The following is a 17,842-nucleotide window of genomic DNA, read 5'->3' as shown; positions in this document are numbered from 1 at the left end:
ATAAACTAAGTTTCTTAATTTAAATTCACTTGCTTGTCTGGTGACCTCCACAAGGACGCTCATCCTGAGGATAATGCCTTCAAACCGCTTAAATATCAAAGTTGCAAAATCCAATCCCAATCCCACTGTGGTTAGCAGCATTTCAGTGCACCCATTGTTCCAAATAGTTTAAGCCATTCTGTACATAAAGTGCAAGATCATGCAGATACAGAGTTCATTCATGAGCTTGTTAATGCTGGCTGGAGTGAGTCTGTAGTGCCCAATATGATCTAAAACTGAGGAATGTAAATAACAGCAAGCAGCTCAAATACATGAGAGATCTGTTTAGATTGTTGTGGGGAGGGGAGATGTTAACAAGTGGCAAATACCATTTAATGTGGCCAAATGCAAGATGATCAGACAGGGGAGGAGAATTAGCAGTTGGGAACATTTGTGGATAACTCATTGATAATGTGCGACAGTCAGAAAGAAGGCAAACAGGTTCACAAGATAATTACGGATGAGGAAAACCATTCAGTGTATTAGGAACGCTAGCAAGAAAGGTTTTATTAAAGCATCCATTTTATGTTCAGGACTCCATTTCTGTTTGATGACTATATGTTTACCTTTTCTATACAAGGACAGCTTTTGTTATGAGACCCACTCTTTGGAATGCTGAATTGATGTAAGTTAGTGTAAAACCAAGAGTGAGGTCATGGAGATGTGATGTGATGGCCTGTTAACTGAGTTTAAAGAGCGAGACCATGATAAAGGAAGTTAAGACCTGAGGAGGTGGGGATAGGGTGGGGGGGGGGGGGGGGGAGAGTAATCACCCTGCGACCAAGCTCAGCAGCAGTAACATGAGGTCTCCTGCAGCCTGTGTATCATTGCGTGTGTTGTCTGTGAGTATCATTCCCTCCAATAAATTCTATAAACTAATTCTCTGCATTTAAAACTTTAATTCCTGGCACAGAGACAACAGCTCCAAGCTGGTCTTATAACATATCAATCAACAAGGCCCATGTTAGTTCATCCAGAAACATCCTACTTTAATTGTTCCTTATCCTACATTCCCTTTAATTGTTCCTTAAATACATACAGGGTTTTCACCTCCACCACTTTATCTGGAAGTCTATATCAAGTGTTGACCGGTCTCTGCAGGAAGAATGTCCTGATATCAGTCCTAAAGTTATCCGTTACCAATTTGAACCTATGGGGGTGAATTTCTGCAAAAGGTTCCCCCTATCCACCGTAACTTCAGCAGAAGAACAATGGACACCCTGGAAAAAAACAATGTTTTTCCGAGATATCCTTGATTCTTCTGCCAAAGTTAGCGCAGACATGTGGGAGAAGTTCCATGGAAATTCACTCCCTCTATCCCCTTGTCCTACGCCCATAATCTAATTAAAAATAATATTCCAGATATATTTTTCCATATCATTTACTATCTTATATACACCTCTGTAAGATCACCTTTCAGACACTTCCTTTCCAGGCTGGAAAGTCAGAGTCTCGCCATATCTCAGACCGTGACATCAGAGATTAGTAACATTCACAGCAGACAAGTGCCAGGCAATGACCATCTCCAACAAGAGTCCAACCATCTCCCCTTGACATTCAACGGCATTACCATCGCCGAATCCCCCATCATCAACAACCTGGCGGTGGCCACTGACCAGAAACTTAACTGGACCAGCCACATAAATACTGTGGCTACAAGAGCAGGTCAGAGGCTGGCTCCTGACCTCCTCCTGACTCCCCAAAGCCTTTCCACCATCTACAAGGCACAAGTCACGAGTGTGATGGAATACTCTCCATTGGCCTGGATGAGTGCAGCTCCAACAACACTCAAGAAGCTCGACACCATCCAGGACAAGGTAGCCCGCTTGATTAGCACCCCATCCACCACCCTAAACATTCACTCACTTCACCACCAGTGCACCGTGGCTGCAGTACCATCCACATGATGCACTGCAGCAACTCGCCAAGGCTTCTTCAACAGCACCTCCCAAACCAGCGACCTCTACCACCTAGAAGGACAAGGGCAGCAGGCACATAGGAACAACACCACCTGCACGTTCCCCTCCAAGTCACACACTATCCCGACTTGGAAATATAATGCCGTTCCTTCATTGTCACTGGGTCAAAATCCTGGAACTCCCTACCTAACAGCACTGTGGGAGAACCATCACCACACCGTCCGCAGCGATTCAAGGCGGCGGCTCACCACCACCTTCTCGGGGGCAATTGAGCATATGCAATAAATGCTGGCCTTGCTAGTGACGCCCACATCCCATGAACGAATATTAAAAAAAAATTAGCAATGTGGCTCTTTTTTGCACTGCCTCCCATGCTTGAATTATATTGAATGTCTCCCTTGTGTCTTGACAACCATAACTGGACGCAGTACTTAACATGCAGTTTGGCCAGAGCACTGTACAGCTGGATCGTGATTTCCTCTGACTCATTTATAACACTGGCCCAGAATTAATCCACGCCATAATTTCTTGGGAATTTTGCGCTACTTCCTTCGGTTTCCCTCACCAAAACAGTTGAACAATAAATCATAGCTCTGCCCCCCCCATTAAAATCAATGTCAATCAGGAACTTGCACTCCTATGCAGTGCCCTCCTCCTCCCTCTTCTGTGAGCTGCTCCTGCTCTCTTCTACCTTCCTCGTCGCTACACCTTGTCCTACAGCCATAAAATGAGACCTATCTAACCACTTGTGATCAAACTGTTTTGAAAGCAGCCAAAAAAATGCAGCACCAGCAAAATCTTCTTCTCAGCAGTCAGAGTTAAGTTTTCGCAGTCAGAAAATAGGCCAAGAAACACCCTGAAGTTAACCAGCAGCCTCAAATGACAAACCAGCAACTAACCTGCAAGTAGTGGATCAGCCCTTTAAATAGCACTGCTGAAAAGTCCTTCGTGCCTGGTAGCGCCACGAGTTGCTGGGAGAGTTTATCACGTGGCAAGTCCAGTGCTGGGGCATCCCAATATTTGAAAAGATCCTATTACAAGCGTGGGACCATAATTTGAATATTTTATTCATTGTTTTAAATAGTTCTGGCGTGTGCCTTGGATGCCTACAGAGCAGCCCGATTCAACATGGTGGATGGCGCACTTCTGGCTCAAAATGAGCACACTACCTCGCCCTTGAGATGCTTAGGTTCCTAATAAAAGTTGAGTATGTTCATCTTTAATTGCTGTCATTCACAAGGCAAGAAAACTTAACATGGGCATTGTTTAAAAATACTACAATCTGGCAATGGCCTAGCTTCCAGGAGAAGGGAGTGGGATAGAAGACCCCCCCCCCCCCAGTGAGTTCATTATCACAAATAACAAAAGGTGCAAAATGTATTTTATTGTAGCTTGTAAGTAGCTCATACATAGTTATTTTGTTAATCTGTAAGCACTTAACATAGCATTTGCCGCCCCAAACTGATACAGGGTTAAATAGGTAGCGTTCAATACATAAGTAACACATAGTCTCAAATGTTAGATTAATCAATGCTTCTTATTTTATTTCACATTTATTGACTATACCTAATAATCATACAGTTGGATTCTAAAATTGAACAACTTACACCTTTCTTGATTATGAAGTAAAAATGTTTTTGAAGTCACCATGAAAGTAATTACTTGCTGAGGTGCAATACACTGTAAGCTTAAAAAGTTAATAATGTTTTATGGCCTGAAGAGTGTTTATACTTGTAGAAAATTAAGCAACAAAATCATGAATAATTTTAGACAAACATTTATGAACGAGTAATATGCGAAAAGAAATGTTTTATATTTCAGAAGGTATTGGAGTACTGTATATTGTAAATACAGTTTTATTTTGCAAACTTCCTAAAAATGAGTAAAACAGAAAACTGATTTTACATGAGCTGGTTTGAAGAAATGGAAAGACAGAGCTAAGCAAGTTTTGCGGAACTGACAAGAGGTCACGTTTTATTACACCAGAACTCTCTCGCTCATTGTGTTACCTCCATTCATTTTATGAAGGTTCCTACATATCTAAAAAAACACAAATAGTCAATACTTCTTGAATTTTACATGTTATATTGAAGGAACAGCACAGCTGGGTTTTAGATTATTGGCCCAATTGGTAGCAGATGCAATTCAATGTTAATAAAAACACATTTCCAAAGATGTGCACTTATGCAATTTTGTTAGCAGTTTGTTCATTTAAAAAAAGTAAGCATCTCATCCAATATCAAAAAATAAGAATTTCAGCTCCTTGGTTTCAATTAATGCAGATGTGTGTAGTTTTTTTTGCTGTGGGACTGGGTTGAAACTGCCCAAATTTATTTCACTTAGAACCTATCAGAGAGAGAGAGATATTTTCAACCCATCTACCAGGACAGTGAAAGAATAGTATTCTAACCTACTGCACAACCCAGTCCTCCTGACAATAGTAATTAATTGAAAGAAATTTCATAACAAGAACTTAATGCAGAACATTTCTTCACGTCTATATAAAACACCTGGCAATGGGTAGAACTGTTTTTGTTTCAGATTTCCAGCATCTGCAGTGTTTTGAATTTTGTCCACACTTTATTCATGGTATCTTAGGAAGTTCATATACATTGTGAAAGGGTTAATTATTTAATGAATCAGAAATGCCTATTGTATACTGTCTAATACTGATTGGAATAATACCACCATCAGTTTTTTAACTGCACGTGGAACTGTGCAAACATCCTTTTTTTAAAAAAAATACTATGAACAAGCAGATATACTGACTCATAATGAGGCTTCGGAAGTGGCAAAATACCACAAGATAATCTTACTGCAATCCAAGTAAAAGCTTGCTTAAGAATTAACTGCAGTCTTCATTGGTAACCAGTCTGGCACAATCTTCCCCTTGAGGCTTCCACCAGAGCAAAAAGCTGAAAGAACAAATAACACAAGAACGATTTACAGTAAGTCAGCAAAACAATTTCACAATATCACACAAACTCGTGAATTAGAAATAATGTTTTTAGATGCACGTACTTCAGACAAAGAGTAAGTTTTACTTATGTAACTTTTGAAGACACAGATTTTCTGCTTCAGTTACGCTGGATCCTACCAACTACATATATTACACTCAACCTTATAATTTTACGTGGCACCTGCATGGAGCCTTGGGGCAAAAGCCCTCTGATGAACAAGTGGGGCCAGAAGCAGCAAGGATGCAGCAGAGCAAACTATTTTGTCATCTGCAAAAGCCATTCGACAGAACTGGTTAGAGGAAACCTTCTCCTAAGTATCCCCCAAAAGCTTTGTTTTAAAGGCCTCCCTATATCTTTCCCTTTGTCCTTCAACAAATCAATATTCTCTGCATTCTCAGTAGCAGTTTCTCAATCTGGCAGGCAGACCACTCTGCAAAGCATATGATCCCTAATCAATATAAATGAAACTGTATAGAAAGGCAGCAAATACAAAACAGACCTCCATCTTATTTGTTTACATGCACTTTTTTCATGTCACTGACTGCTTAAACATCCACTCCCTCCAGCATGGACGCTCTGTGGCTACTGTGTGTATCATCTACAGGATGTACTGCAGCAACACACCACGGCACCTTCCACAGCACCTCCCGAGCCCACGACCTCTACCACCTAGAATGACAAGGGCAGCAGGTGCATGGGAACACCATCACCTCCAAGTCTCTCACCATCCTGATTTGAACATATATCACCATTCTTTCATTGTCACTGGGTCAAAATCCTCAAACTCCCTACCTAACAGCATTGTGGGAGCACCATCACCACACGGACTGCAGCAGTTCAAGAAGGCGGCCCACCATCACCTTCTCAAGGGCAGCTAGAATGGGCAATGAATGCCAACCTTGCCAGCGTCACCCACATCCCGAGAATGAGCATTAAAAAATAAAATATTCTGCTTTGTACTGTATGAGTTCCTGGAAATCAAATGTACTTTAGTGTTTCTACAAAGTGCTATCTTTGTATCTGGACCCTTTCAGGTGACTAGCACCTGAGTTTCTGTGAAGGACTTCTGGGATTACGATGGTTCAGGACTTTCATCAGCATAGGCACTAGATGGCCCTGCCTCAGGCAGCTGCTGTTCCGTGCTTGTGGTGCCAAACTGACCTTGAAGGTGGGGGCCAAAATGGTATGAAGTCTTTGTAAGGCAGAACACCATCATCCTCTGCAACTTAAATTCTGTCCCTGCTTGTAGGCTCAACATCACCATGCCTGCTGACCTGTTGATCAGCAGACCTCAAAGCAGTGTGTATGTTGGTGAAGCCCCTATCAATAGTTCCCTGGTTCAGCCAAGCTGATCAGTTATCCTGTCCATGAAAGAGCTGAGATTGCGGCCAAAGGCTTGAATGGCAACAGTCTAAGCATTCAGAAGAGATGCAAAGACTGGCATTATAGCTTTTGCAGTGGGGGCCTGAAGCAGAGATCCCTAGATCTAGTATGCATCCCAAATAGGCCTGCAGAGTTTCCATGCCATGCCTCAGAACCCCACACATGTGGGTAGCAGACTGCTCAATACTAGTGACTATATGGTAAAACCTCTCAATGACTTGAGCAATCTGTCTGATGTGTTGGGTCCTGGATAGCTAATCCATTTTCTCCTGAGCCAAAGTCCATTTCTCACCTGGCTTCTGGGCTTTACTGTAACCTCCATCTTTGCTGCCACTTTCTACTGAGACTGTATTCTCTGCTGGACCTACTATTCTAGTATCTGGTCTGGTCCTGTAGCCTCAGTTTTCTGTTCCTCTGCTGCAGCTTTTTCATTTTACACTGTGCTAGCTCTGATCTCTTCCTGCTGGCTTCCATCCTGCTCTAGATTCTGTTCCATTCCTGCTGAATGATCTCTGATTTTCTGTTTGCTTCCTGTAGCTGCTGACTTCACTCATTTTTCAGAACTCCTCCACCACCCCTTGCTGGACTAGCTCCTCAAGCTCCTACTACTGATCAGTGCTCCTTACCTCCATATAGCTGCTCCTCAGACCAGCTCCCTCATCTGCACTGATCCTATAGATTTACCTTTGACCATTCCCTGGCTCCCTGGGCTTCACTACTCTTAGTTCTTGGTTTTCATTCCCACTGCTTCTCCCTCCTCTGCTGGTATGCTCAATGTGCTGGTACACACTAACACCGAGGCTTCTACCCACCTCTGCTGGACTCCCGGAGTAACCTATACTCGTTCATGGTCAACTCTCCACTCATCCTTGGCTCCCCGTTTTACATTGGACAATCACCAGCATAATAACTTTACATAGGTAGTTTCCATTATAAATGTTGACATAGGAATTTATAATGTAACAAGAAATGCAGATGTCATTTCTACTTGGGATGTTTCCACTGGCAGGTAGGTCAGTAACCAGAGGACACAGATTTAAGATAATTAGCAAAAGAACCAGAGGGGAGATGAGGAGAATTGTTTTACGCTGCAAGTTGTTACAATCTGGAATGCACTGCCTGAAAAGGTGGTAGAAGCAGATTCAATAGTAACTTTCAAAATACTTGAAAAAGGAAAAATTTGCAAGGCTATGGGAAAAGTGCAGGAGAGTGGGATTGGACAGCTCTTTCAAAAAGCCAGCACAGGCACGATGGGCCGAATGGCCTCCTTCTGTGCTGTAAGATTCTGTGATTGGGATGCATCATACTATGACTTACCACAAAATGCAAACTGGAATGAGGCATAAACATGCTGCTAGCAAAAAGCTGAAGCCTGTAAATTGTTCGACGGTGGCAGCATAAATACTATTGAAAATTATAGAGGAAAAAGTACCACTTAAATTTTCAAGACAGGCAACACAGGCAAAGAGAGCACCTGCAAAAAGAAGAAAAATCAAATTATTTTTACTTATTTGCAAAGTATCAATCTCCTGAACACATTCTCAAAAGGAAATTTTTTTTTAAAAAGAAAAACAACTTTCTTTGAAATAATATGGGAAGAGGGAGGAGGTTCATCAGGAGTATAAACACTGGCATAGATCAGTTAGGCCGAATGGCCAGTTTCTGTGCTGTGGATTCTATGTTAAAAAAAAATCTAGAAATTTCTACACTGGATCACTGTGTAGATGGGGTGATATGAGGCTCACCATGGAGTCAATAGTACCCTAATTAACTATCATGGTAGCACTGCCCCTTTCCCCAAAAGTTGTTTTTTTAAATAACCTTCAGGTGGTAATTTTACAAAATTGTGCTCCCAGCATGGAGTTTCACCTAGTGGAAAGGTATATCTGGAATTTGAAAATCACAGGGAGTGCATGCCTTATCGATTAATGAATGAAAAATCACAGGCAGCACATGCCCAAACTCCTAGAATGCAGTCCCAACACTCAAAGCTCTATGCTGGGAGTGAGATTATCCTTTTTATTTTATGAAGCATTTCACCATAAGTCCAAACCGAAAAACTGTCAAATATTTAACAACTAAAAATCAAGGTATAATATATATTTTGGATGATGTTGTAGCACATTTCCTTATCATATTTACAGAAGGGTACACTAATGGCATAGTTGAACATATTTGTACACTTTTACAGTTTGGCAGCCACAGATAGGTTATACAGACGTACAGGGACTATTTGTACCTCTTCTACAGGTATTGTTGGGTTAGATCACTTTTTTTAGTGCACCTGGGAAGGAGGTCATTTTCCATCTGGCATTGATCTGTCCTTCCCTATGCAAAGCTGTATAGTGGGGTTTGTGAGCAGGGACTGGTGTGCACCTTCACCGGGAAGGCAGTCCAGATTGCTTGGTACTTTCCCAGTTCTACTAGGAGGCTGTACTTTACATGTTCCAACGGACGTATGTTGGTGAAGTGCGTCGGACTTTGCTATAGTATGGGAAGGCATTTGCTCGCTGCTAACATTGAAAATTGCAAAATGGTTGGTTCTGAAGGAGTGATCAGAAGAAGCACATGAGCAATTCAGTTAATTAGCACTTCTGCAAGTGAACTCAATGTCCACTCCCATCACGCTCAGTGACAGCTGCTTTGCGAAATGGAGGCACCCGAGATATTGCTCTTCTGAGAAGTTCAGGTAGGAGAAGTGTTCCCTGAAGACCCGCTGTGAGTATAGCCTCCTGTGCAGTGCCCTCATCCTCCCTCTTCTGCGAGCTGCTCCTGCGCTCTCCTGTCTTCCTTGCTGCTCCTCCTCCTCCTCCTCCTCCTCTAGCCTCAAAGGCAGCCCTGAAATCACCCATGACTGCAGTACAACTGTTTAGAAGGCAGCCAAAAACAGTCCAGCACCAGCAAAATCTTCTTCTCAGCAATCAGAATTAAGTTTTCGGTGAGAAAACAGGCTAACAAAATGGACTGAAATTGACCAGCAGCCTCAATTGACAAACCAGGATGTAATCTGTGCAAGTAGTGGATGAGCCCTTTAAATAGCACCACTTTGGGTCACTAGCGCCACAAGTTGCTAGGCGAGTTTATCACATGGCGAGCCTGGCACTGGGGCAGACCAATATCAGAAAAGAATCCTACAACAAGCGTAGGTTCCTAATTTTAATATTTTATTCACCATTTTAAATAGTTCTGGTGTACATCCTGGATGCCTACAGAGCAGTTTGATCCAATATGGTGGACAGTGCACCCCGATCACCATATCAGATGCTGAAGCGCCTGATTTGCATTTGATAAAATGCGCGCAGCGCCATTGAATTTCTGGGTCTTTTGTGATTTGGCAGTACTTAAACAGGTCCCGCTGGGTAAGGTAGAATTTGTTTGCTAGCTGCTGAAACGTCAAGGTCTTCCTGTTTTGAAGAAGCTGGCCCACCCTGGTGATGCCTTCCAAACCCAGGCTCAGAAATCCCCTTGTGCCATGCAAAGCTAGGAATCCTTGGTTGCGTCATATTTGGAGAGGAGCTAACAGATCACAGGCCTCTTTCCAGATCAATAATATTTGTGCAATCTGCAAGAAGTTTCAATCACAGACCAAATAACAGCAGCCAAGTTTTGCTCTCAGAACTGGGTGCTGCATTCCCTAGTCCAGTATTGAAGTTATTATATTGACACAGTAATAGTGACTCTGTACATAACTGAGGCTGGTAAATTTTCAACAGATTCCTGCTGGTTTCCATTCGGTCTTATTTACATTTCTATTTGGAACGAATCCATTGCATTCTTGGTAACAACTTCTAGAATTGCCTGTTGGTTACACATTGCAACAGGTAATTCAGATTCCAAATTGCATAAGTATAAATTCAGAAGGACACAGAAGAAGGTAGACTATTAATGCCACACCCTTAAGATTTCTTGTTAGGTAAATACAAAATCTGTTATCACGACTAGAGAAGTGTTTTCATTGTCCTGGAGCTGGGGTGAGAGAGTATACAGACCACAACTGAATCTGCACCAAATTCATTCTGGATTAAAATTTGTATGCATGAGATATTTGAAAACATCTTCTACACTGAGAAATACTAAAAAAAAAGCATGCTTTTCTTCTCCAAAACTGTTGCAAGAACATAAGAATTAGGAGCAGGAGCAGGCCATATGGCCCCTCGAGTCTGCTCTGCCATTGAATAAGATCATGGCTGATCTTCGACCTCAACTCCACTTTCCCGCCTGATCCCCATATCCTTTGATTCCCTTAGAGTCCAAAAATCTATCTCTGCCTTGAATATACTCAATGACTCAGCATCCACAGCCCTTTGGAGGTACAGAATTCCAAAGAGTCACAACCCTCAGTGAAGAAATTCCTTCTCATCTCAGTCTTAAATGGCTGACACCTTATCCTGAGACTATGCCCCCTAGTTCTAGACTCTCCAGCCAGGGGAAACAACCTCTCAGCATCTACCCTGTCAAGCCCTCTTGGAATCTTATGTTTCAATGAGATCACCTCTCATTCTTATAAACTCCAGAGAATATAGGCCTATTCTACTCAATCTCTCCTCATAGGACAACCCTCTCATTCCAGAAATCAATCTAGTTAACCTTTGTTGCACCGCCTCTAAGGCAAGTATATCTTTCCTTAAATAAAGGAGGGCAAAACTGTATGCAGTACTCCAGGTGTGGTCTCACCAAAGCCCTGTACAATTGTAGCAAGACTTCCTTACTTTTATACACCAACTCCCTTGCAATAAAGGCCAACATGCCATTTGCCTTCCTGATTGCTTGCTGTACCTGCCTGCTAACTTTCTGTGTTTCTTGTATGAGGACACCCAGATCTCTCTGAACACCAACATTTAATAGTTTCTCACCATTTAAAAAAATATTCTGCTTTTCTATTCCTATCAAAGTGAATAACCTCACATTTCCCCACATTATACTCCATCTGCCACGTTCTTGCCCACTCACTTAACCTGTCTATATACCTTTGCAGACTCTGGGCGCTAAATTGGGCAGTGTAGCGCACGTTGTTTCATTACCAGCGTGACGTGCGCCAGGCACCATCTTGGTATAGGAGTTAGCGCAGGCGCAGATAACGAACGCTGGAATCATGTAAAGTAGGGAGAAAATGGCATCAGAGTACAACGCTGATTTAAAGTGAAAGACACCATTTTGGGACTTAACGCTCAACTCAATGCAGTGTCTTAACCGTGACCATCTGAACGTGTCTTAGAGTGCCTGGAGGATCCCCCACCAGCGCTATTTAAAGGGGCCATGCAGGATTTACAGGTTAGTTGCTGAATAATTGCTTCTGGCTTCCGAGCCATTTGTAACTGTTTTTGGAGGTCTCCTCCACTTGAATACTAGGACTAACATTTAAAGCCAGGATGTGCAGGAGTGAAGTTAGGAAATGCTTCTAAACGCAAATGGTGGAAGACGTTTGGAACACTCTTCTGCAGATGGCCGTTGATGCTAGCTCACTTGTGAAAGTTAAATCTGAGATTGATAGATTTCTGTGAACCAAGGGTATTAAAGGGATATGGGGCTAAGGCGGGTATATGCAGTTAGGTCACAGGCCCACCATGATCTCAGTGAATGGCAGAACAGGCTTGATGGGCTAAATTCCACTGCCACTTGCTGACTCTTGATATGCACCACCTTCTCCTGCAAGAAAGCAGGATGTGTGTCTGGGTGATGTGCCTGTCATGGTTGAATAACTGCCAGTGAGTGTAGCCTGAGAGTTGTGGGTGGGCGGCTTGAAACAGTGGTAATGTATAAGAATGAGAGGAAGCATCTAGTTGGAAGAGTTGAGTACTGAAGGAAAGAGTTTGTAGATGATGGGGGTTGTAGTGCGTGGTGCAGTTGGTGGGAGACGCCACTTGAAAGTTGACCTCACTCACCATGACCACTCATGTCAAAGCATTGAACTTCTTCCTGCACTGCATCCATGTTCATGATGCTGTGCACCTGGCATTGACTTCGTCCCCCACTGCCTTCTCGATAGATGTCTGGAGGGCCTCTTGCCCCCCCGCCGATATAGGATATCGCTCCTTCTGTCCACCTCTTGCACCAAGGTCTCTAGTGCATCAGCAGAGAACCTTGGTGCACGCACTCTCGCAGGCCTGGTACCAACTCAGATCGGCAGATAGGTGAGTCTGGCATGTAGATTGGAGTATGTGGGTTTTAGTAGTGTGCAATCTTTATTCAATGTTTTAAACATAACTCATCAGTGTGTAAACATCGGGATGGGACCTGCATATGTGTTTTACGTGTGTGATGTCTGACCTCCGTTCAGACAGTAGACTGTTATTTTCAGCAAATAACAGGTACCAACTACCTTTAAAGATTTCTAAGAAACATCCTCTCTTTAAGAGATTGAGCCCGCTGTGGTGGTGGAAAGTGCAAATTGCATTGATTCCACGTGCAAGGCCTGGAAAGGAAGGCTGATTGCAGGCAAGTCCTCAGGTGGGCCGAAACTTGCATCCTGCCTGCGCAGGGGCCATTGGGTGCGGGGTAATAGCACATCACGCACCCAAAAACGACCCCGATCCAATTCATCCCCCCTCTGTGTCCTCCTCACAGCTTACTGCTTACTTTCCCACCTACTTTTGTATCGTCAGCAAACTTGGAGACATTATACTCAGTCCCTTCGTCTAAGTCATTAATATAGATTGTAAATAGCTGAGGCCCAAGCACTGATCCTTGCAGCACCCCACTAGTTACAGCTTGCCAACCTGGAAATTACCCGTTCATCCCTACTCTCTTTTGTCTGTTAACCAATCCTCTATCCATGCTAATATATTACTCCCAACCCCAAGAGCCCTTATCTTGCGTAACAACCTTTTATGTGGCACCTTATCGGATGCCTTTTGGAAATCCAAACATACTACATCCACTAGTTCCCCATTAACTACCCTGCTAGTTACATCCTCAAAGAACTCTAATAAATTTGTTAAACACGATTTCCCTTTCATAATATGATTAGGCAGAGTCAACATGGTTTTATGATTTTCTAAGTGCCCTGTTACCACTTCCTTAATAATGGATTCCAGCATTTTCCCGACGACTGATGTCAGGCTAACTGGCCTGTAGTTCCCTGTTTTCTCTCTCCCTCCTTTCTTGAATAGCAGGGTTACATTTGCTACCTTCCAATCCGTTGGGACTGTTCTAGAATCTAGGGAATTTTGGAAGATCACAACCAATGCATCCACTATCTCTGCAGCAACCTCCTTTAGAACCCTAGGATGTAGGCCATCAGGTCCCAGGGATTTGTTGGCTTTTAGTCCCATTAGTTTGTCTAGTACTTTTTCCTCTACTGATTTTAATTGTTCTAAGTTCCTCACTCTCATTAGCCCCTTGGTTCCCCACTATTTCAGGTATGCTTTTTGTGTCATCTACTGTGAAAACAGATACAAAATATTTGTTTAACGCATCAGTCATTTCCTGATTCCCCATTATAATTTCTCCTGCCTCAGCCTCTAAGGGACCAACATTTACTTTTGCTACTCTCTTCCTTTTTACATACTTGTAGAAGCTCTTACAATCTGTTTTTATATTTCTTGCTAGTTTACTCTCATTATATTTTCTCCCTTTTTAAATCAATTTTTTGGTCATTCTTTGCTGGTTTCTAAAACTCTCCCAATCCTCAGGCTTAATACTATTCTTCACAACATTATAAGCCTCTTCTTTTAATCTAATACTATTCTTAACTTCATTAGTTAGCCACGGATGGATCACGTTTCCTGTGGAGTTTTTATTTCTCAATGGAATGTATATTCGTTGAGAATTTTTCTTTAAATGTCTGCCACTGCTTATCTACCATCATACCTTTGAATCTAATTTCCCAATCTACTTTAGCTAACTCAGCCCTCATAACTATGTAATTAGCTTTATTTAAGTTTAAGACTCTAGTTTTGGACTTAAGTATGTCACTCTCAAACTCAATGTGAAATTCTATCATATTATGATCACTCTTTCCCCAGAGGATCCTTTACTATGAGATTACTAATTAACCCTATCTCGTTACACAATACAAGATCTAAAATAGCCTGTTCCCTAGTTGATTCCATGACATATTGTTGTAGGAAACTGTCTCGAATGCATTCCATGAACTCGTCCTCCAGACTACCTTTGCCGATTTGATTTGCCTAGTCTATAAGATGGTTAAAGTCCCCCACGATTATTGCATTAGCTTTGTTACAAGTTCCTCTTATTTCTGTTCAACGGTATAGCTACTGACATGGGGCCTATAAACTACTCCCACCAGTGTTTTCTGCCCCTTGTTATTTCTTTAACCATACTGATTCTACTTCCTGATCTTCCGAGCTAAGATCCTTTCTCACTACTGTCTTTATGTCATCCTTTATTATCAGGGCTAAACCCCCCCCCCCCATTTTCTATTCTGCCTGTCTTTCCGAAACGTCAAGAACCCTGGAATATTTAATTCCCAACCTTGGTCACTTGCAACCACGTTTCTGTAATGGCTATTAGATCAAACCTATTTATCTCTATTTGTGCCATTAATTCGTCTATCTTGTTATGAATGCTTCATGCATTCAGATAAGGGGCCTTTAATTTTAACTTTTTAACCATTATTGCCTACTTTGACCTTATTCATTGATGCACTGTTTCCGTTAAACTCTTTGTCCCTCCTTGTCACACTCTGCTTATCTTTACCCAAATCACTACATTGCTCTGTTGCCTTGACTTTTCTCTTCAGATTTCTAAATTTCCCCTCACCTGATCCCTCCGCCCCTCCTTTTTAGTTTAAAGCCCTATCTACAGCCCTAGTTATTCGATTCGCCAGGACACTGGTCCCAGCCCAGTTTAAGTGGAGCCCATCCCAACGGAACAGCTCGCTCTTTCCCTAGTACTGGTGCCAGTGTCCCATGAATCAAAACCCCTTCCTCCCACACCACTCTGAGCCATGCATTTAACTCTCTTCTTCCTTCCTATCCTTAACGTGCTGACTGTTGCTAGGTTGTTTTTTTGAACATTGGCAGCTCACCAGTTTCACACCCAAATAGTCATTCTTTACTTAAAGATAGTACAAAAGATCATGCTGATGAACTGCAAACCAGTTTCCACCAATTAGCTGGCGGTAACACAAAAGGAGAAGTTATAGCAATCAGAAACTAAAAGCTTGTGCATGTACAGTTGTTATTCTAGTATTCTAGCTAAGGTGAAATCCATATTTCAATATAAAAGGACAAGCCACTGCTTGAAGTGGCTTTGCAGTATAAGCATGCCAGTTTAAAAATCTTGATCACATTTTCAAGTTGAGGTTTCTTGTGTGAGAATTTCTCTCATAGCCAGCAATAGGTTACATAGAATGTACAGCACAGAAACAGGCCATTCGGAGCAACAGGTCCAGGCCGGTGTTCATGCTCCGCACGAGTCTCCTCCCTCCCTACGTCATCTAACCCTTTCAACGTATCCTTCTATTCCTTTCTCCCTCAAGTGTTTATCTAGCTTCCCCTTAAATGCATCTATGCTATTCGCCTCAACTACTCCTTGTGATAGCGAGTTCCACATTCTAACCACTCTCTGGGTAAAGAAGTTTCTCCTGAATTCCCAATTGGATTTATTAGTGACTATCTTATATTTATGGCCTCTAGTTCTGGTCTCCCCCGCAAGTGAAAACATCTTCTCTACATCTAACCTATCAAACCCTTTCATAATTGTAAAGACCTCTATCAGGTCACCCCTCAGTCTTCTCTTTTCTAGAGAAAAGAGCCCCAGACAATTCAATCTTTCCTGATTACCAGAACGGAGAGGTTATACCTAGTAAATCTTTTTTGCACCTTCTCCAGTGCCTCTATATTCTTTTTATAATATGGAGACCAGAACTGTTCACAGTACTTCAAGTCTGGTCTAACCAAGGTTCTATACAAGTTTAACATAACTTCTCTACTTTTCATTTCTATCCCTCTAGAAATGAACCCCAGTGCTTGGTTTGCTTTTTTTTTTAAAATGGCCTTATTAACCTGTCTCATTACTTTTAGTGATTGTGTATCTGTACCCACAGATCCCTCTGCTCCTCTACCCCATTTAGACTCCTATTATCCAAGCAGTATGTGGTCCCCTTATTCTTCCTACCAAAATGTAATACCTCACACTTCTCCATATTGAAGTTAATTTGCCACTTACATGCCCATTCTGCAAATTTATTAATGTCTTCCTGTATTTTGTCACAGTCCTCCTTGGTATTAACTATACTCCCCAATTTGGTGTCGTCCGCAAATTTTGAAATTGTACTTCTGATTCCCGAGTCCAAATCGTTTATGTAAATAGTGAACAACAGTGGTCCCAGCACCGATCCTTGTGGAACACCACTTCCCACCTTTTGCCAGTCTGAGAAACTACCTTTAACACGTAATCTCTGTTTTCTGTTTTGTAGCCTGCTTACTTATCCATTCTGCTACTTGTCCCCTGTCTCCACATGCTCTGACCTTAGTCATGAGTCTACTATGCGGTACCTTGTCGATGGCCTTTTGAAAATCCAAATATATTACAACTACTGCATTACCCTAATCTACCCTTTGTTACTTCTTCAAAGAATACAATAAGGTTGGTCAAGCATGACCTTCCTTTTTGAAATCCGTGCTGACTATTCTTTATTATATTTTCGGTTTCTAGATGCTTTTCTATGATTATCTTTCCTACCAGGTTCTCTTCAGTAGCCCCTTCAGGCTGCTCCGTCTCATCCTGCTAGTCACCACCCTGTACCTGGGGGCCTTCCTCTTCTGGGGCCTCCATGATAATGCATTTTGCAAGGTGAAGTTGTACAGCAGCAATTTATAATGGCAAGAGACTAGGAGCTGTGGAGGAGCAAATCACTAAAAGCTAGTGCACAGGTACAATAGGTAATCAAAAATGACTACGGAATGTTGACCTTTATCTCAAGAGGGAAGGAATACAAAAGTGAGGAAGTGACCACTAACAGGCAAGTGTGTCCTATACCAATTAAAGCCACAATTACAAACTTGGAATGGAGGCAAAAATGGGAGGAGATACGACATAATGGATCTCCACCCAACTTCCTGAATGAAAACCAACACGTTGCACGAATCTGGGAATAAAGAACACACTGACGCAAAAAGTATTTTAAATAACTGACCTTGATCCTTAGGTAAAACTGACTTGGACATCATTGATCGTAGGACAGGGAATGGCATTGTAGCAAGAAGAGAAACCAGTCTCACTGTAAAAAAAAGGCAAAATTGATTAGTCATAAGTGTAGAACAAAAGCCAGATGCATTCATTTGTGGGGTTTCAAACACTACAACCTTACTTCTCTTCAATTATACATCTCTATTTTGATATCATTAAAATAGTTTACACAGTTCATTACATGCAAATTTTAGGTTTTATTTGACAATGATTAATATTATTCTAGACTGGACAGGCTGACTAAATCTGACAGTAGATTATATACAGTTTGCAGAAGCTACCCAAGAGATTTCACTAAAATTACTTAAGTGATTATCTCAAAACTTCTCACTCAACAACAACAACTTGCATTTATATAGCACCTTTAACATAGTAAGATGTTCCAAG

General features: G+C 42.0%; 1 protein-coding gene across 4 annotated transcripts in view; it reads right to left on the bottom strand.

Moving 5' to 3' along the window:
- Positions 1-3,322: 3,322 nt before the first annotated feature.
- si:dkey-5g14.1 (lysosomal proton-coupled steroid conjugate and bile acid symporter SLC46A3) overlaps positions 3,323-17,842 on the bottom strand; it is a 28,754-nt gene continuing 14,234 nt past the window's right edge. For all 4 annotated transcript variants that reach the window (XM_067985997.1, XM_067985998.1, XM_067986000.1 and 1 more), the window contains 3 exons: positions 17,403-17,486; positions 7,619-7,775; positions 3,323-4,873 (listed from right to left, as the gene is read on the bottom strand). In XM_067985997.1, coding sequence (XP_067842098.1) covers positions 4,804-4,873; positions 7,619-7,775; positions 17,403-17,486 — 311 coding nt within the window. In that variant the 3' untranslated portion in view covers positions 3,323-4,803. The remainder of the gene's footprint in view (positions 4,874-7,618; positions 7,776-17,402; positions 17,487-17,842) is intronic.

This window comes from Heptranchias perlo, chromosome 6, assembly GCF_035084215.1.
Source record: "Heptranchias perlo isolate sHepPer1 chromosome 6, sHepPer1.hap1, whole genome shotgun sequence".
In the NCBI taxonomy this organism is placed as follows: Eukaryota; Metazoa; Chordata; class Chondrichthyes; order Hexanchiformes; family Hexanchidae; genus Heptranchias; species Heptranchias perlo.
This window is presented reverse-complemented; position numbering and strand designations above follow the sequence as displayed.